The sequence below is a fragment of the Hyalella azteca genome, unplaced genomic scaffold (assembly GCF_000764305.2).
Source record: "Hyalella azteca isolate HAZT.00-mixed unplaced genomic scaffold, Hazt_2.0.2 contig14362, whole genome shotgun sequence".
NCBI lineage: Eukaryota > Metazoa > Arthropoda > Malacostraca > Amphipoda > Hyalellidae > Hyalella > Hyalella azteca.
Window position 1 is genome coordinate 10156 of NW_025944252.1, and position 21704 is coordinate 31859.

At 38.6% G+C, this 21704-nt stretch overlaps 2 protein-coding genes across 2 annotated transcripts in view; one reads left to right on the forward strand and one right to left on the reverse strand.

The window, feature by feature from the left end:
• The window catches only part of LOC125179009, a gene marked incomplete at its 3' end in the record, with an annotated part of 8326 nt that extends 8020 nt beyond the window's left edge, over window positions 1-306 (reverse strand). Inside the window, exon 1 of the mRNA XM_047884035.1 lies at window positions 23-306. Within this exon, the coding sequence (XP_047739991.1) occupies window positions 23-306 (284 nt within the window). The remainder of the gene's footprint in view (window positions 1-22) is intronic.
• A 4802-nt stretch (window positions 307-5108) lies between these two features.
• On the forward strand, window positions 5109-18861 carry LOC108671474 (glucose-6-phosphate exchanger SLC37A2-like). Its single transcript, XM_047884036.1, has 11 exons — window positions 5109-5416; window positions 5829-5998; window positions 7181-7259; window positions 9150-9285; window positions 9781-9928; window positions 10354-10487; window positions 11514-11567; window positions 15228-15512; window positions 15821-15911; window positions 17083-17103; window positions 17429-18861. Exons 1-11 carry the CDS (start codon window positions 5325-5327, stop codon window positions 17587-17589), a joined length of 1371 nt encoding a protein of 456 aa, XP_047739992.1. The 5' UTR covers window positions 5109-5324; the 3' UTR covers window positions 17590-18861.
• The last annotated feature ends 2843 nt before the right edge of the window (window positions 18862-21704 follow it).

Sequence of the window (21704 nt, forward strand, 5' to 3'; positions counted from 1 at the left end):
TCCAATCACCAGGTTGACGAACCCGGTAAGGGAGGCCAGTAGCCTCGCGCCCGCCTCACCCGCCTTCCGCGAAATCAGGGCCACCAGATGACCCGGGCGTAGCCCGTCCGGGCCACCCGCCGAACCCGGCCTGAAGGAAGCGATGGCTTTCCTCACATCCCCTTCCCCTACGATAGAAGGAGGCGGGTAGTCCTCCCCTGCAGGTTCAGGGAGAGTTAGGTCCTCAGGTGCCGGAGGATGCTTCTGCCGGAGCACTTCTCGGGTTCTATCGTCCCTTGGGGCAATATCATCCAACGAAGCCAGCATACGCACAGCCCCCCTTATGTCACCCTCGGCCAAGCTTAATATAAAGGGAAAACTAGAGAAGTGACGGAATTACCTACGATGTTGGAATATACCGTGTTTACCCTATTAAGGATAGCTACTGCCTAGTGCCTACCAGCATGCAGCATTATCATACTTGACTAACTTGAGAAATTGGCGTATATCTTAATTAGATGAGGAAATTAGAAATGAACCAATTCTAAAAAAAAATTTAGTTTGTCTTGCCAGTTGCCACTATGGTGTTGGAAGGTGTGGCAATGATGGCATTCTAATTTTAAATTTTCTAATTACAAAAAATGAAGAATATATTTTGTAGGTTTCTCAGGTCAGGTGTTTCTCTCATTTTGTTTAACCCCTGTAATGGGCATTGGGGCCTGCCGGCCTGGCCCACTTGGGCCCTGTTTGTACATACATAATACACTAGTAGTATTTTTTACTGTTAGGTTTGATATAAATTTCTCATTGCTAAATGCAATTCTTTAAAAGATATAAGAAAAATAAAAAAAAAACTTTAAAGTTTTTCAAGTCCATGACAAGCTATCTTGAAATTGATTTGGTTTATGTACTGTCAATTGCTTTAAACTTGATAAGGGATGGTTTTTAGCATTTTTTAAAATAAATTCTTACCATGAAACATTTCATTAACAAGTGGAGTGTGAGCTCATTTTTGAAGCTTTCACAAATCACAATTCACAACTTGCATAGTGGAAAACCTGTGGTTTTTTAGAATCAGCTTATTTTTAATTTCCTCTGGGTGCAGAGGGTGCACCGTGCATGCAGCATCGGGCATCTCTGCTCATCTCTGCTCAATGGGCATCTCTGCTCATAATTTAGATACCAGTCACTTTTCCAGAATTGGCAGGAGTCTTCTGATAACCTTGACCATACCCACCTTCCATAAAATGCCTACACCCAACTTTTCAAAATTATGAACAATTGTGAAGGCTCTGCAGCTTTGCGGCCTGGAACCGATGCTAAGCACACAGAACATTCTCCTGCTGACTGACTCCCAGTCAGCCTTGTATGCAATCTCAAACACCATCAACCCCTCATACTTTGACGACTTTTTTTTAAATGATGCCATTTTTTACTAGCTAAATTAAACTTGAATTGAAACATGCAAAATACAGATCTACCATCAACCGGGGCTACTCGGGACGGGCGGGGTAACTCGGGACAGTCCTCCGACACGGCGTAAAACTGTTTTAGTAGCAAAACTAATTGAAATATTGCAAAACTAAATATAGTGGCGTAAACATCAACATTTTTCCTATCTATGTAGTATAAAGGAAGTTCAAAAATACTACATTCACTAGCTTTGAAAAATTCCTGAAAAAAATGGTGAAAAACAATATTTTGAAAAGTTACTTCTGCTAAGGTCTGTAGTAAAAAATATATTCACCGTATTTAAAAATTTTACTTACATAAAAGTTGCACCCAGGTGTCGGCTTGAAAACGTAATTGACAGATTTTGCCTATCTCATTAAAAAAAAAAATGCCGGTCATTTCTGCACGGCGGGGCTACTCGGGACACCCCCAAAAGCGCATTTACAGTAGAACCTTAGTTAGTAAAGGCTCCAGTCAAGACAATAACTAATAACTGCACCAGTATGGGAACCTAAGCTAACTCACCACTTGAGAGGAAGTGAGTGATTATTTATTGCATATATTACTTTTATTACTCAATTAATGTTGTATACAAATTGTTTATACTCTGTGATTTCGCTTTGTTTCTTATTTTCTATTAATTGTGTTAAGTGTGTTTTAATTCTGCAAGCTATATATTTTGGTGTTCATTAATTCTTCATTAAGCTGTTTGCTGTGATATAAGTTTGCTTGATTACTTTTTCTGCATCCATAAGCACCACAGTTGCTTTAAGAACTCATTATTGAGGTTCTTGATTTTTACCATAAAATTGGGTAACTTAGACCACTTTTTTTTTCATAAATGATGCCATTTTTTTACTAGCTAAATTAAACTTGAATTGAAACATGCAAAATACAGATCTATACTCTAGCTTCACTCACCATAAATTGCTGGCTCCTGCCTCTCATAGTCTTTGTGTAATTTCAAAAAAAGTGATGGTCTTTGTTACCCCTGCTCTTGGGGTATCTTAGACTGGGTAGTAAAATGAATTATATTTTTTTGTAAAATAACTCCAAATAACTCCAGGTTTTGGTGCATTGCAGTAGAACTCTTCTAGTTACATACTATGCAAATGACAAACTTGAGGAAAGTGTCATAGTTTGCAAATGGGGGGCGCCGCCCCAAAATGAGGGAAATGTGACTACCTAATGACAGCCCTGATGGGGTAATATTGACTGGCTTGGAAATTAAGTTAAAATTACGGTACCATATATAAGACTCTGTAGAGTCTTAAACATAAAGAAAAAACATAAATAGGCTGTCAAACATAAAATATGTTATATATGGTAATTTTAAATTAACTTCCAAGCCGGTCTATGTTACCCCATCAGGGCTGACATTAGGTGGTCTAAGTTACCCCATTTTACGGTAGCAGCAAAATAAATTATTCAGAAGATTTTTGCTGTGTATTTGTCAATAAATCTTGAGGGTCAATGAAATTTTTCAACAAAAAGCCTCAATATTTTCTTGTAATACCGTACTTGGATAACCTATTAGATATGCAAACTTTTTAAATCTTTCTATTGTGTTATGTAGCCTCAGTATTAGGCCTTTAATGCCCATTGACAAAATTTTTCTACGTCAAATAGTTTGTGAGTTTTTGGGGTTGCATTGTAATTGTAATGCTTTGAAAAACAAAGAATATTCATTATATTTACATCGCTTGGCAAAAAAATTTCACTTATCAAAAAATTAGTGCATCATTGGTCATCACAAAATTGTGCATAGAATGTCATATATAGAATTGTGCACCAGGTATCATAGAATGAAAAGTAATTGACTTAAACTATGATTTATTTCTCCAAAACCTACGATAGTTGTCACTAGAACATTCCTTTCTGTTTCAGGTATGTTTTTCACAATCTTTTTTTATAGTATATTCACTTTACCCAATTAAAATGGTGGGAAATTACAAGCCATCCTGTAAGCTTACAGATACAGAAAAAATGGTATAAGGCTGCTGATATGAAGCTTGCAGTGGACAAGGTAGTTGAAATGCTCAATGGCCTGTTCATGAATACGGTTATATTGCATCAATAATACGGTAATTAATGTATATGGTAATATCATATCAATAAAGGAAAAAGAAGTAAAAATCACAGAAAATGTCATTTATTCTACCTCTACATTATCTATAATGAAAGAGGAGGACTTCAGAGTACTGTTAGTAGTGGATGAGCACCCTCTGCATGCTTCAAATGTTTCAAAATTAAGTTTTATTCCAAGTGTCCCAAATAGCCCCATTCAATGAGGCTACTGAGGACTCTCTTTTTTTGCTTCTGGCACCTTACAAATAGCATATGAAATTTTTTTGGAGAAGCTATGTGATAGCCCTTGCAAAGAGCTTTGAAATGAGCCGAAACTTGTTTTTGAAATGTTTCATGGTAAGAAGTTATGAATGAAAAACGTTTGAAATTGTCACGAGTAGCCCTGGTTGATGGTACGCCACTATTTTTATTAATGCAATATTGTGATTAGTTTTACTGCTACAACATTTTTCTGAAATGTGGGATGACTGTCTCTATTTACCCCGCATGTCCCTTAATACCCTGTTTGACAGTAGTATGTCAGTCTATGCACAATTTTGTGATAACTGATGATGCATTAATTTTCTGAGAATTTTTTTCACTTAGCAAAGTAAATGTAATCAAAATTCTTTGTTGGTAATTGAGGTATTTTTGTTAACTGGAGCCTCTGCTAGCCTAGGTTCTACTGTAAATGCGTTTTAGGGGTGCCCCTTATTACAGCATAGGGGTGTTCCTTATTACCTTGTCTTGTGGAAATTCTTTGGGGATATGAGCTACGCAATTTCCATCAGTCACATTTTTATGCCAACACCTGTGTGTAAATTTAATGCAAGTAAAATTTCTTAATATGGCAAATATTTTTTTGCTACAGATCTAAGCAGAGGTACTCCTCCAAAATCTTACATTTCCACTAATTTCAGGTATTTTTTAGAGCTACTATTTGTATGATTTCTTACCTTGCTTTATGCTACATAGACAGGAAAAATATTGATCTTTATGCAACTATTTTTATTTATGCAATAATTCAATTAGTTTAGTTGCTACAACAGTTCTATGAAATTTCGGAGGACTATCCCCATTTACCCCTCCCATCCCTTATTACTCCGTTTGATGGTACATCATTCAGAGATTCATAATATAAAAAAATTATTTAACATTTTCTAAAGTACTGAATCACTAAGTATCATATTTTGATAAATTCAAGATATTACCTATCTCTGTCATGCAATTTTATCAAGAAATAGTTTGCATTTAGGGAAAAATAAAATGATCTTAGTTAATGTAGGTAGTAGCAGCAAAATAAATTATTTAGAAGATTTTTGCTGTGTATTTGTCAATAAATCTTGAGGGTCAATGAAATTTTTCGACAAAAATCCTCAATATTTTCTTGTAATACCGTACTTGGTCATGAAAAACGCCATCTTTTGCAATGAAATGCAGTCAGAAATGCTGCCTCAGGCTGATGAGCTGTGATGGACTGCTGCACCTGAGTAACTTGCAGCACCAGGTTAACTTATGACACGTTATTGGTTGTTCAGAGATTGAGTTGATTGATTTACTATCCAGAATATTACACATTCCATTTGAATAATAATGACAAAAGCTTTATTTCAGAACAATGAACCCATCAGTGAAGGAGTATTACCTTATTGGTCAGGGGTCTAGCCATGATTGACTAGACCAGAGTTAACATTGTGCAAGGAAGATGTTCTCTTAGAATTAATCTTTGCATCAACTCTATAAATCATTTGTCCATTGCTTTTGTAACTGCTGCAGCTTTTTTTATGCTGTGATACTTTTTTTGGTGAAGAATTCCTCAAATCATCATGGCCGAGTCCCGCAAAAATGTTTCACTCTTGCTGGCAACAGTGGACAGGCATTGTGCTCGGCAGGAGACAGTCTCTAGACGAGTAATCATGTGAGTGTTCTATCAATGATAAATTTCACTAATTGTGCAGTGAAAGAAAAACTTGAATTTTCTTGCTTAAGTGACTAATTTAATGTCAGATTTCCTTGAGATTATATTATTTTAAGGTACCTAATCCATCCTAGACCTCGAACATATTTTTTTTTCAGGCATCTTCATCAAAAGATTAAGTTATTGACATATTATTCATGATTATCAAGTTTGAGGAGATATATTCTATCCACTTTTTTTTTAGGAAGAATATTTTCATTCTTCATTGTATAGGTAATTTGAAATATACCTATAAAATGTATTCTCTCCATATTTACTCAAAAAGAATATTGATTAAAGACTACATTTCTAAAACTTTAGTAAATAGACTATAACATAAAAAAAAGAAAATTGTCACATTTTTATCACACAGATACCAAGTGGCCACATTTGTGTTGACATTCATCACCTACATGCTGTATCATGCAAATCGGAAGGTGATCGGGGTAGTGAAGCAGGTTTGGAATGAGAACTGTACCTCGTCCTACCCTGAAGAGTCCCCGTACCACAACACTTCCAACTGGTGCGACTGGCCTCCATTTGGTCAGTTCTATAATTATTAGAAATGATACACGTGTATTATGGTTGATTTTTGCTCTATGATGTGCTACTTTTTACAACACTTCTCTTTAACTTCACTTCTTGTTTAATTTTTTTCTTTGTTGTCTGCTACAAATCTTCTAATAAAAATTTAACACACTTCTACTTATCCTATCGATCTGAAATTTTGCACACTTGCGTGAAGTTGAAGACAATGCATGAATCAAATGATGAAAAAAATAATTTTAAGAATAAAAATTTTTTTTTAATATTAAAAAACTGAAATAAATAATTTTGTCAGCTACAAATCTAATGATTGATGATGTTTGACACACTTTTGCCTGTCCAATTGATCTGAAATTTTGCACACTTGTCTGAAGTTGGAGGCAATGCTCTAATCAATTGACAGAATAAATAATTTTGAGAAAAAAAAAATTTGTATACGGTATACCGTATAAAAAAATTGAAAAATTAATTTTTTAATATTCAAAAATAAGTTGAGAAATTCATTGTACATCTTTAACATTAGAGACACTGGATTCTTTAGAAGTGTTGTCTTTAAAAAGTAATTTGTAAACATACATTATTTTACAACACTTCTCTTTAACTTCACTTCTTGTTGTCTGTCTGCTACAAATCTTATAATCAATATTTAACACACTTCTACCTTTCCAATCGATCTGAAATTTTACACACTTGCATACAGTTGGAGACAATGCATGAATCAATTAACAGAATATAGAATTTTAAGAATTAATTTTTTTAATTTAACAAATTTGAACAAATAATTTTGTCTGCTACATTCTTATAATTGATATTTAACACACTTCTACCTCTCCAAACAATCTGAAATTTGGCACACTCACGTAAAGTTGGAGACAATGCACGATTCAATTGACAGAATAATTAATTTTGGAAAATGATTTTTTTTTAATTTTAAAAATAAAATTTAAAAATTACTTTTTTAATATTTGATAGGTAATAAAATTAGAAATTCATTGCACATGCGTAACATTAGAGGGACTGGATTATTTATAAGTGTTGTCTTAAAAAGGTAATTTTTAAAAGCATATTTTCTCATGAACATGATGGCTTAAATTTAAACTTGCTTTTTGCTTAAATGTGCAGGATTTTTGTCGGCCTGTTAAGTTTAGTCATATTCTGATGCGTGCTGCTCATGCGCAGATGGAAATAATGCTGATGAACTACTTGGAACGATGGACCTCTGTTTCCTATCATCTTATGCTGTCTGCATGTTCATCAGGTTTGTGTATTAGGAAGCAGTTGTAAAGTCTGTTTCACTACACTGCCTTACCACCAGTTAAAGCCTTTAATAATGACAAGCTCTTTAGCGTAACATAGTGAAGCAGACCTGATGTGGCCTGTTACTGATTCTTGTACTTTCCATGACTTGTCCATAGGAGATCTAAAAACAGGTCCTTCTACCTGATCTTTTCCAAACTATCGATAGTTTGAAATATTTGCTTGAGTTCCACCCAGTTTGATATGGTGCTAGACATTTTAAGTCTGAACATATATTTCTCCATAGCTTTATCTAGTCATAGCTTTATCATACTGTGTGCTTGCTATCATACAGGTTATAAGATTTCCTCCAGTGATGACTTTTCCTTTTTTTTTTTTTTTGACATAGAAATGCAAGATAGTCTGGAGTAAAGAAATTTCATGGATCTTGCACAAAATCAATACCACTTTAACAAAGTATCAACTCTTCATTTTGTGGTTGTTATAGTTAAATATTAGAACAACCTCCATGGCTCACATATCTGTTGTTTTTCCACCATGTGCTGTAATTTCAGAAATTGTACTGTAAACTGAATACATAATATATGAATGATGCAAGTGCAGTTTGTAACAGTGAAGAGATAAGATGGATTTTCTTTGTCAGCAAAAATTTGAGGTGAATTTAATGGTTTTCACCTTGAACTCATAGACAAAACAAAATTCAGATGAGGCTGTATATTGGTTATTCATACACGAAAATTAAAAATTCTTACTCCCTACACAAAAATGAAAAATCTTGTAAAATAACTTTTCAGTGATTTGACCACAAATATAAACAGAATATTGCCATAGGTGGTAAATAATTTGGAGGTAAAAAGCAAGTAAGATATAATTGAAAAAAGCAACATATGTAGTTAGCCATTATCACAGTAATTGTGGAATAATCTTAATTCCAATAATTGCAGTGCAATTCTACCATTGAATGGAATTGCAGAGGTCAATCACTGAACAAAGTGTGCATTAAATGGGAGTGGAATTGATGCATAATCAAATGGGCAAGAAAAATTAAACCTCTTAGGATCATGCATGGTAAATCATACCTGGTCCTCTAGTAGCTTTGTGAAATCAGATACAAAAAATTACTCACCCAGACAATTGCAGTCGCCAGTGCATTGAATTCTAATCTGCCTGTTGTATTTGTCACCGCTTTCAACTTCTCTGTAAAATATTATTGGAATTTCCACTGTGTCTGAAGGTAAAGACTGGCCTCCATTTTCACTTTTCCACTGGCAACAGTGGAATTCGTGAACTGGCAACAGCGGAATTTGTGAACTGGCAACAGCGGAATTTGTGAACTGGCAACATCAGATAACTTGTGACAACTGATAATCACAGTGACAAAAAATCTAATACGAACAATTATTCAATTATAATCAAGCCAAATTTGATGTATTTGATTTTGTTCCGATGGAACGTCTTGAAATGATTGAGTGAATACGAATTAAATCCATAAAAAAGGTAATTTTGTGGAAATTACAGAAAAGAAAACCCCCTATCTAAAAAAAGTACCATATATATACATTTAAAACTTTTCATTTTGAAGCACTGAATCCTGAATGTTTTTCCTAAAACTTAATAGCAAAGAAAACTCCACAAAAATTCATAGTATCTTTAAAGAAAACGTTTTGGAGTCCAGCTCCATCGTCAGTTCGAAAATCCTAGAACACAGATAAATCAGTGATTAGTACAAGTCAAGAATACAACGAAAATCCTAAGCTGCAAAACCTACCTACTCTAAATCTTCTCATTCAATCATTTTTTTTTTTTGACAAGTTTACTTGTTGTCTAATGAAGGATTTAGCGAGCATATGTGTATTATATACAATAAGTTGATTTTGTTTACCACTTGCAGCGGGTATGTGGCAGAGCGCAGCAATCTGCGGCTGTACCTGAGCGTCGGCATGTTCCTTGCTGGCTTCTTCAACCTTTTCCTGGGCCTGGCGTACTGGTTCGACATGCACTCCTTTGCCTACTTCCTTGTCTTCAATGTAAGTTACTCATGGCTTTCTTCTTAGCAAATTTTCTCATATATGGAAAAATGGCGCTAATGTGCTCGTCATGTTCGTCTGTACGTCCGTCTGTCCGTGACTTCAGGTTTTCGTCGACGAGAAAGTGCGCTCTCTGTCACTCACTGCAGTGAGTAGTGAGTTATATTTTTTACAATAGTGTGAATAAATAACTATTGGTACTCAAGTTTTTTGCTAAGTTGCAACGCTGCTGAGTAAGCCAGAGTGTTCTTATCCAAGAAGACGTAGCAATGCTGCAAACATGAGAAGGTTTTGTATGCAATTTTTTTGTGCCAGTGATTATTAGTGTCATGAATTATCTGACTACTATTATTTGCACTACTTATCAAAAAATTAATAAGTGATTCTTCAAATTTGTGTTTCCAAGATGGGACTGAGCTATCGAATGACGCAAAAAATAACCAATATCGTGTATAGTTTTAATTTTGATCATGTAAATTAATTGATATATTTCAGATTCTGGCTGGAGCTTTCCAGGCGACGGGGTGGCCGGCGGTGGTGGCGCTCATGGGGAACTGGTTTGGGCGCTCCAAGCGCGGCTTCATCATGGGCGCCTGGAATGTGCACACCTCCGTGGGCAACATGTTTGGGTCCTTCATTGCAGGTCAGAAGCCGACATGTTATGTAGTCTACATGTTACGCACACCTCCGTGGGCAACATGTTTGGGTCCTTCATTGCAGGTCAGAAGCCTACATGTTACGTACACCTCCGTGGGCAACATGTTTGGATCCTTCATTGCAGGTCAGGGGCCATACTTTCAAAACTCGCTAAGTGAACATAAGTTCTTACGCTCTATTTTGTTGTCTATGATTGGTGGATTTTGCTTGGCGGGCCGTCATTGGCTGATGAACTCACGATCTCTTAACTTTTTTTGAAAGTAGTGCCCCAGTACCTAGCCTACATGTTACGCACACCTCCGTGGGCAACATGTTTGGATTAGGACTAATACATTAGTTACTATACTGCACTTACTTTTTCATATGCGCTCTGCTGTTGATAAATTTGTATCAAAGTTCTTGTATTTGCAGGTCTATTTGTGCAAGAGGCCTGGGGTCTGTCGTTCGCCGTGCCCGCCGTCATCATGATGGTCTTCTCGGTGGCGGTGCTCCTCTTCGTAGCCCCACACCCTACAGACGTGGGGCTGCCAGACCCCAACGCCGGGGTGAGACCTCAGACCCCAACATGAACTCCAGTTCTTATTTGCAGGAGCCATTATGATATCTCTGAGCCTCATTAAGCCGCTAATTGATCTTCTTATCTTATATGGATGCAGGTCATTATCCTCCCTGCCTAAATTCTGCTCTAGACACTAACCCCAACCCCCCTCGGAGAAGCCGTGTCTGCCCTAGTTGAACTCTAGGCCGTCTCTAGTGAAGCGTAAACGTCATTTTGTCCTTGTTTTTAGTCCAATTTCTCGTGGTGTGTATAAAATATTGAAGCTTAAAAGACATAATTTTGTCCTTATTTGAATCTTTCTTTTTACATGGTATGCAGCAAATACTGACGTGAGGGATGTCATGTTTTTTATGTTATTGTTATTCACATGTTAGTATATCAAAATTACCTATTGAAGTTTAAATACAGCCAGTTGTGTTCGTGGAACTTTTGTTTGTAGTTTCTGCTGTGACACCACTATGTGTGAAGCTTGCTTCAGGGCATACATACATACATCTGTGTGGAGCCTGTGTGTTTTTTGTGTTATTTTAAAGGAACAGCTGTTTATAGAGAACGTAATCAAATTAGTGTATAGTGTTTTCCAACTGTATATTTTATATTCCTATTCACTTGTTGAGGCATTCAATCGATCCATCCTGTGGTGACATTCCAAAAGGGATTAAATATCCGTTCTATTAACTGACATATATTGCGGCCAAACTTATATCAAAAGTTGTCTTATTTATTAACCGTAAATAATATAAAGAATAACTCTATTGCTTGTTTGTTAATTTGCATAACATTCAAGTTTGTTCACAATAGATGAACATTTATCAACAGCGTCTCCGTTTCGAATTTACTTATGTGGTTTTTCGTTCAATATCTAATGTTATTGACCGGTTCTCTCTCACATCTGTAAAATCCACCAACACAAGTCCATATTATTGAGGATGAATCCCATAATAAAGTAGTTATGCAATTAGAATTAATTATTTAATTAATTTATGATATGAAAAATATGGCGGACACGCAGGGTCGGCGCAGCAGAGCCAGCGCGTCTGACTCGGAGCGCCGCAGACTGCTGGACGTGAGTCATGCTCAGGATAACTGATAACTTACTGTTGCTGATCACTGATAACTTCCTGTTGCTGATCACTGATAACTTCCTGTTGCTGATCACTGATAACTTCCTGTTGCTGATCACTGATAACTTCCTGTTGTTGATAACTGATAACTTCCTGTTGCTGATCACTGATCAATTACGATCTGCTGACCGCTGAACTTTACTATACATTCATGATAATCCTGCTTACATTTTCAATTTTGTCGAATTTGTGATTACTGACGCATGTCTGCAGTTAAATTTTTGTTTGTATTAACTCCAGCAATTCTTACCGTATCCACCCCAGCAGTTATTCACTAATGCCCCGTAGCACTTGTTCACCGGTAATCTCTAGCAGCTACGGTACTTACTAACCTCTTGGCAGTTTTAGATAGTCCCTTGCAGGTGTTCAATAACCACATGTCATTAAGAAAACCTGTGACAGGTGTTATTAATATTGGGCACCTTTTTTCTAATCGCACGGCCAGCTCTTCACTGTTTGTTTGTGGTATTTGTTCACTGTCTCACAGGTAGCAACTCACCTATGATCTTTGACACCCGTTTTCTGATCGCATGGACAGATGTTCACTGTTCATATATTTATTAACACTTTGACTGCAGTTCAAATAACCCCCTGGCTACATTTTCCCGTTGTAACTGCCGTTTATGGCCGCCACTGACGCCTGATCGGCTCAGGTGGCAGAACTGTGTAGAGCGGTCGAAATAAGCTACGATATCCAAAGAGAAAGCCATCTCAGTTTGACTGTTTTATGGAGAGGAGACGAGGAGGACCGTGTGAAGGAAGGGCAGAGGTGCGAGTGAATAGGATAGTGTCTTCGCGTCCGGAATGAATAGCTTGAGAAACACCAAACCCCTACAAAAGATGGATGCCAAATTCGCAGTAGAATAGAATAGAATAGAAGTGTCGGCACTGAAGATAGAAGTGTCGGCACTGAAGAAATAGGCCCATGGCCTGATGCCGATTCTTGAACTTTTCGTGACTTGATTCACAAGGGATCCGGCCTCTGGAACCAGATCTTTCCATAACTGACGATTGATTGAGATAGCTGCTGGACTTATTGCCTGGTCCGTAATTTTCCAGGCCTGGTCCATTTGGTATAGTGATGTCTTCCTTGTTGTAGTAATACGTACGTCTATTGTACTAATAGGTTTCCTTGCTGTAGTAATACAAGGAGGCAGTGGGTGCTCCATGTACCTTGGGGATTGTTGGAGTAGGTTATTTAAGGAGTGACAAAAACGGCTGGAAAACTAAAGGTTGATCTTGAAGGCGCTAACAAAGAACTGCAAACTTGTGCAATCCAAATGAGGATGTCATCATGGGAACGTGGTCCTTAGAAAGTAAATGATTTAAGGTCCGCGATTGCGGCGAGACGGCAAGTTGCGGCTGCGTAGTTCAGAAATAAGCACAAAATTGTTATATTTTTTTTACTGATGTCGTCCTTGTTGTAGTAATACTTCTATTGTAGTTATATATATACTTGCTGTTATAATACCTCTATTATAGTAATACCCTTGTCTGCTTGTGCTTTCATAAAGCGCAAGTTGCTGGCGTCACTGTAGGGCTGTCGCCATGACATGGGGTGAGGAAGTGGGTGCTCCATGTACCTTGGGGATTGTTGGAGTAGGTTTGGTGGGGGGAGAATGTGGCAGGTCGAGGTATATGGCCGTGTTTTTGATTGCTGGCTGTCGTGGATTAACAGCTTGACGAAGTTTACTCAGAACGATAGTCCCGGAACCATAGCCATAGACCCGAAGGATTTACCAGGAACTATTTACCTCAGACGTTCGAAAAGATTTCGGATGAAGTAAAACGCCCTATGCAGCGTCGTGCACCAGGGAGAAGACTAATATGGTTGAAATTATGGGTTCAGCATTCTTTCGCTCGACGCATTTTATAATCGTCCGATCCTAGTAACTCGAAGTATTATTCATGTCTATTAAAATAAAACGGTGCTGTTCGTAATTATCACTAATACTTCCTGATTTTCCGCAGCACGTTTTTTTTCTACCTCAACATTATGCCTACTTTAAACTAATGCCTCAAACGCCACAGGAATAATTTTTTCTTGATTTTTAACCCTCCATGCCCCGCTGTCACTTGACTTGTGTGTAACTAATGTTTTTAATGCACCGCTTATATTTTACTAATATAGATATGTTCAACATTATTTATGCTAATTTTATTCTAAACTCATACTATTATTTTATTATTATTTAACAACACTGAACAGTATCATTATTTAACATCATTAAACTAATTTAGTGTAGTTTCCTGCCTACAGATATTCCTCGGAATTTTTCCCCCTGCTAATCATATTACTGGCGGCTAAAATTTCTGCTTATATTATTATTATTAGTTGCTTTTGTCTTCCTTTAATATATTTTTTCGTCCCAAAATTACGTTTCGTCCCAAAATTACGTTTGGTCCCAAAATTACGTTTCGTCCCAAAAATGCGTTTCGTCCCNAATTAATACATTGTGCTTGTGAACAATAAAGCTCGTTGTTATTAGTACTTCCTTGGCTTGATTTGTGTGGGGATTTCGCTTCAATTCGTTCAGGAACGCACTCAATTTTTTATGTATAACTTCATTTAATTACTTTTTGCTGACGAATGTAAATGTATTTTTATTTAATAATTGTGCTGACTTATTATGGCTGTGGGAGGTTCACTAATGCAGTAAACTTCGTTTTTTGGTTTTGTTTCTGTTTTGTTATCTACATATAAAATTATTGCACGAAGCGGAATTTTCTATATTGACTTGAATAATTAAAACTCGGTTATTTGTCAAGTTAAGCAACGATAGAGAAACTTATCCCACTGACTAATTAAAGAGAACAAAAGTTTTATGTAAAAACTTGAGAGGCTTCATTTAACAACTTTGTTCATTCTTATTAAAGTGCCATAGTTGCGTGGCTGTTACAATTAGCTTTGTTTGAGCGTGTGGGGATTTGCTGTGGCGTTCTGCATTGAATTTTTCCTGACCCTAAAATTCCAGTGAAACGTGAACATTCTCACCATAAGTTCAACTTCGTTACATGTTTGATTTGTACACGTTTCTACCGAAATTTTTAATGTTTCGATGTACAAGTCGATTGAATGGAATTCAGTTTCAAATTCATGGAATTCTGCATCTAAGTCAAGTGATGAGACGTCAGTAATTTTTCAGTGTACCGAATATAACACGATTTCAAATTAGATTGAATAGAATTCATTATTCGCTACTACAGAGCGTTAGTGTGATGGTGTTCTGACGTTGGTGTGACGGTTTTGTGACGTTAGTGTGATGGTTTTGTGACGTTAGTGTGCCAGTGTTGTGACGTTAGTGTGCCGGTGTTGTGACGTTAGTGTGACGGTGTTGTGACGTTAGTGTGCCGGTGTTGTGACGTTAGTGTGACGGTGTTCTGACGTTAGTGTGCCGGTGTTGTGACGTTAGTGTGACAGTGTTATGACGTTAGTGTGACGGTGTTGTGACGTTAGTGTGACGATGTTGTGACGTTAGTGTGACGATGTTGTGACGTTAGTGTGCCGGTGTTGTGACGTTAGTGTGACGATGTTGTGACGTTAGTGTGACGGTATTCTGACATTCTGACGATGTATTAACGTGTGCTGACGTCACTCTCAGGTGGCTGACGAAGATGACTCGGGGAGTGTCAGCAACAAGCCGCTGGAGGACGGCGCTAGCGTCACCAGCAGAGTGTCAGCAGCGGCCGCTGCCAGCAGTGTGTCTGATTACCTGGACAACGTCAGCAACAGCAGCCATAACAGTAATAACAGCCATAACAGTAATAACAGCAATAGCAGCCATAACAGCCATAACAACAGCAATAACAGCCACATCAGTTCTGATCGCAGCACGACTGAGCGCAACGCCCGCGCCGTTAGCCTGCGTACTGCGCTAGAAATCCCGGTAAGTTTTGTTTTTCGCTGTCTATTTAAGAATTTACGTGTATAGCTTATCGATGATTCAAACAATTATCATCAAGGCCCCAACACCTGTGTCTCCTCATTCGAGGGAGGCAGTTACTCGCCTCATTAATTCTATTTTACTTGCCTCATTAATTCTATTTTACTTGCCTCATTAATTTTATTTTACTTGCCTCATTAATTTTATTTTATTTGCCTCATCAAGTTTATTTTACTTGCCTAATTAATTTAATTCCATGTATTATCCACAAGTAATGTGGATTACGAGTTATAAGTCCCTCCATGTGTCAGGGTGTGCTGATGTTCTCCCTGGCTCTGTTCTTCATCAAGTTCGTGAACTACGTCTTCATGTTCTGGCTGCCGAAGTACATTCATTCTGCAAGTAAGCGCGACTGAAGGAAATAAAATACTCTAGTGTTTCTTGACGGAGTTCTTAAAAAATATAACTCAGTACTCACTGCAGTGAGTGACAGAGAGCGCATTTTCTCGTCGACGGAAACGTGAAGTCACGGACAGACAGACGGACGGACAGACAGACATGACGAGCACAATAGTGGGTTTTTTTCAAAAATGAGAAAATGCGCAAAAAATATACACTAATGGCTGTTATTAAGATATGTATGTGTGTTCAAGAGGCTGAACTATTTAAAGCTCTGTAATTTGCATTTTAATAGCATTAATAGAATAATATAGAATATTTCTAAAAATGTAAACCAGAAAACATCCATCATAACCGCGCCATAATTCACGCAATCTTTCTTCTGCGACATCAAAACTCGGCGACACAATCGCCGTATATTTCCCCCCTCGATTTAAATTATTTATTTATTATTTATTTAACTTCAATTTGATTTATTAATAATCAATTTAATTTAACTTGTGAGCAATAATGCCGACATGTGATGATGTTAATGCACCCGACATGTGATGATGTTAACGCACCCGACATGTGATGATGTTAACACCCCCGACATGTGATGATGTTAACGCACCCAACATGTGATGATGTTAACGCGCCCAAAATGTGATGATGTTAACACCCCCGACATGTGATGATGTTAACGCACCCGACATGTGATGATGTTAACGCCCCCGACATGTGATGATGTTAACACCCCCGACATGTGATNCTGCTGGGCCATGGTGAGCACTGCTGGGCCGTGGTGAGCACTGCTGGGCCATGGTGAGCACTGCTGGGTCCATGGTGAGCACTGCTGGGGCCATGGTGAGCACTGCGGGGCCATGGTGAGCACCGCTGGGCCATGGTGAGCACTGCTGGGCCATGGTGAGCACTGCTGGGCCGTGGTGAGCACTGCTTGGCCACGGTGAACACTGCTGGGCCATGGTGAGCACTGCTGGGTTCATGGTGAGCACTGCTGGGGCCATGGTGAGCACTGCGGAGCCATGGTGAGCACCGCTGGGCCATGGTGAGCACTGCTGGGCCATGGTGAGCACTGCTGGGGCCATGGTGAGCACTGCTGGGCCATGGTGAGCACTGCTGGGCCGTGGTGAGCACTGCTGGGCCATGGTGAACACTGCTGGGCCATGGTGAGCACTGCTGGAGGGGTCTGTCGGTGGGTGAATGGGGTCTGTCGGTGGGTAAATGGGGGTCTGTCCGTGGGTAAATGAGGTCTGTAGGTGGGTAAGGTTTGGGATACGAGGTCTATCGGTGGGTAAGGTTGGCCCAATCTTAACCACCGACAAACCCCGTACGGCGTACCTGGTTGGGCCATGGGTCGGTGGGTCTAGTGGACGGCACCGGGTCTTTTGTGGGCGCTTGCAAAAGGCACGAGGTTAAAATGTACGACATCACACCCGCTGTAACAAAGCCGCTGAAGTAATTTCCGATTAAATAAATTTGCTCACGCTGCGACGAGCTAAATTAACTTGTTATTGCAGGTGCTGCCGTTGGACCGTTCCTGACGGGGTTGGTGGCCGACCACTTCGGCTGGGAGAAGGTCTTCCTTATGCTCATGGGGAGCTCCGTCCTCGCCATCGGTTGCCTCCTGCACCTCACGTGGAAGGAAGCGCGGCGCTCCTGCTCTTGCTGTCGTCGTTAATTTTTAAACCGCTCAAAAGAATGAAAAATTCTGCGAACTGCGTATTAAATACTGTAAAAGAATTTTAAACACTAAGAAGATCGTATTAAATACTGGAAAAAATTTCAACTACAACAAGATTCGTGTACACTACTGGCTAAAATTAAACTGCAACAAACTGCGTATCGAATCTTGGCAAGCCGTTCATTCGCCTCTTGCTTTCTGATGTAACTGCTTCTCTGCTTTGTTCTTTTTTCTTCTTTTTTACACTTGCTGTGCCGTTTATCATCCTGTTCGCTGATGCGATTGCTAATTCTGGGTGTATTTTTAATTAGTTTCTCAAATTGGCGCTTCGGTTTCCCTACTTTTTACTGATTACTAATTTTATTGCGGTTATTCTTATTAGCATTGTGAAGTTACCTGCTCTGTCCCCGCCCCTATACTCTTTTGTGTGCAGCTGCAGCAACGACAACTGTTTCTCCAGCTGCAGTTATGAGTGCTGCTTACGCTTGCAGCTGTTACTTCATTTTGCATCTGCAGTTTTGGCTTATTCAGATGCAGGTGTAACTGCTTTTTCTGCACCTGCAGAAGCACCTGTTCCATCCTGTGCTACTGACAGCCTCCTCAATGGCGTTTGTCTACTTTCACTATAATTATTTTCTCTAGAATATCAATAAATATATTTAGAAATTTCTGAAAAATCTCAATCAGTACGAATATTTCAATTTATTCAACGAAAAGTTTAATTCTAATGACAAGTTATCTAGCTAATAATTTTATCCTGGTATGAAATTATCCGATACCAATAAATGATGTAGCTTATCGGCTTAGCAGTAACATAATTGTTTATTTATTATAATATTCTTTATTATAATATACGTGTGTAAGAGATGAACCCTGGATGATGTATCCCAGGATGCTCTAATCCCGAGGCGTCATGTAAACCTAATTGTATTATATTGCATGCTAATTAAATAATATTTTTATAAGTAAGCTGATGATTATTGCGACTGTGCCGCCCCATACCTAATCTCAAGACGTATTTATTTACAATTTTCGTGCAAGTTTTACTGATGGAATTCGATTGGTCATAGTTCTTATGAACGTTTCTTGTCCTTCAGCGCAATTCAGGACGAGGAAAATCCTGAGAAAATTATCATCTTCTTGTTGCCTTCTTCTTCGCTTAATTATGTTCGAATTTCATCCCTTCAATGGTACCGTATTTCCCCATTTATACCCTTACCTTAAGGGGAGCGTCTGCCCCAAAATCGAAAATTTTTACTTCTCCGGTTTTTATACTCATCTTAAAGCTTACATTCTGACGCATCTAACGGTACCAAAACCATCTATGTACGTTGATTTATGGTATCACGACAGATCACGAAAGGCTTAGGAGTGTTGGAGTTCTTTCACATTTAAGATAGGCGAAAATTCGCTGCCGAGCAGATAAATAGATGGTCTGAAGTCGCTGCTCTTTAGTTACCCGGCTGCTGTCGTGCCGGATGATGTTCATGCAGTCGTTCCCACCATCCTGGACTGAATTTCAGCTCCAGTAACGTCTAGTCTTGTATCCATGCCACCTTGAATGCCTATTTCGAGGCGCTCGAGATAAAGTTTGGGGTAGACGCTCCCCTTAACTTAGCCTTGCCCCCTAGCACAAGCTATGCACCTTGAACAGCTTATTTATATACGACCCAAAGATGCTGATCTTTAGTTACCCAGGTGCTGTCACGTGGGATGGTCCTCATGCAGTCGTTCCCACCATACTGGACTGAATTTAAGCTCCAGTAACGTCTAGTCTTGTATCCATGCCACCTTGAATGCCTATTTCGAGGCGCTACCCGAACTGACAGTGCGCATACGTCACCATCAGTCGGGACCACCTCTCCCAACAGTGACAAGTGTTTTGTGGCAAATATTTTCTCAACGTCTGTCTTTGTTGTGGCAAATTTTTTTGTCTTTGTATTGAATTGTCACTTGGTAAATTGTTTTGTTCACTTTTCGTTATGAATTTTTTTTTTAATTCTATTTTGTTTCTCAGCTGCAATTCGTTGGAACGCCACACGTTGCATTTTACAGAAGTTAATTTGCATTTGAATTGCTATTTTGACGCGTTTGCCTGAATGACCATTCTTTATAATTCCACTTGGTTCATTCCCTTCAAAAACGTGAAGCAGAAAGTTATTTCTTTCCTAAGCAACGAAGTTTGAAGTTCAACTTCAGTAAGCATTTATCAGTGAGATTATATATACGCTTGGCGCCTGTATACCGTATTTCGAAGCACCGGACGCAGCGGTATTCGGGCCTAATTACCTATGCTTAGTATTATTCCTCTTGGAGTTTCATTTATTCAGGGCCAGTATCCTGTATTCTACTCAAATTGGATTTTAAAAATCAAGTTTTGTGTTAATTTCCATGTTTAATTGCGTTGATTGTTATCAGAAAATGTCCACATTCTATCTCAGGCACGTGAGACGAAGAAATTCTAGCGATATCTGGCAGCATCGACGTGTGTTGCTGAACCTATCCTGTATTAAGCAAGTATTCTAAGATTTTAATTAACTTTATTTCTATGTATCAGTCCTGAGTCTTCAGCATTATTATTCTTGACTGAAGAAATGCCGGGTCATTTTAATTTATTCTATGGCGATTAGGCCATTATTGTTTTCTTTTTAAGGTCGAGAGGAGCATATTAGACGCACAATCGTTTTTTAATTGGTGATTTGGCATCTAATCTCACCTGCTTGCCTGCCAGCATTTATTGGCTGTGCCCTTTTCATGGCGAGTTTAAGAGTGGAATATGTTATAAGTGAATTAACTAAACTATTTACATCCATTTATGCTGTGAAGGCCTCATTCCATTTTCCCTGTACCTGGCGATGGACGCATTCCAAAGATAGGGTACGCACACAGTGAAAGCAGGTTGCCAGCGTGCTGGTTACCTGCTGAGGCTGGCGCCTGAAACCATAGAATAAAGAAGCCTATTCGTACATGTTTTCACTGTGAACACTTACATTATTATCCTATGTCCATTCTTGTGGCAGGCTGGAGCAGGTTGCCCGCGCGGGCAAACCTGCTTTCACTGTGTACGTACCCATAGACTGTCCACTGCAGTTATGCATAGAAAAACGTGGCTAGAGGAAGTCTTCTCGAGCAGTGAGGAGAACCGGATTGATGAAGCAGATTTTCATGGAGTTAATCATAATAAAACGTGTGCTCTACTCAAATAAGGAGTCTTTTTATCCAGATACCAGCTATTGGCATCTAATCTCACCTGCTTGCCTGCCAGCATTTATTGGCTGTGCCCTTTTCATGGCGAGTTTAAGAGTGGAATATGTTATAAGTGAATTAATTAAACTGTTTACATCCATTTACGCTGTGGAGGCCCCAATTCCATTTTCCTTGTACCTGGCGATGGACGCATTCCTGAGATAGACTGTCCACTGCAGTTCTGCATGGAAAAACGAGGCTAGAGGAAGTCTTCTCGAGAAGTACAGGATTGATGAAGCAAATTTTCATGGAGTTAATCATAATAAAACGTGTGCTCTACTCAAATAAGGAGTCTTTTTATCCAGATACCAGCTGTATTTTGAGACTTGAATTATATAAATTAGTAGTCGCAGTGGCATTAGCCTCAAGTCATGCAAGTCAATTTCGAAATAACATAAATCGACTCTGCACTTGTTGGTGCAATAATCACAGATGTAAAATTTCAGAGCTGAATCACCAGCTTCAATGTCAACCCATTAATTAAAGCAAGTTTCCAGCATAGCACAAAAAAAAACAGCTAATCTCCTCGAACCCAGTATGCGTACACGCGGGCGCAGTCTGGAACACGATGGTCGTGCTCAACACCTTTGTTTGCTTCAGGAAAATTGCCCAAAATTAGCTCGTATCTGTGAGACTTGGAAGCGACGTTATCATCTTTAACAATCTAAATGCCTGTCGCTGAGATTTGTCGCTTTAACAATCTAAATGTCGCTGTCAGTGATCTAAATGAGATCACTGATGCAAAAATAGCAATGAAAAAATTTTTTATTTTGAACGATTATTTTCATAATTAGCTTGAAAATATCAATAAAAGCCTCTATAGAATCTGCATTTGCTAATCAAGATTGATATGGCCGTTTTATTTT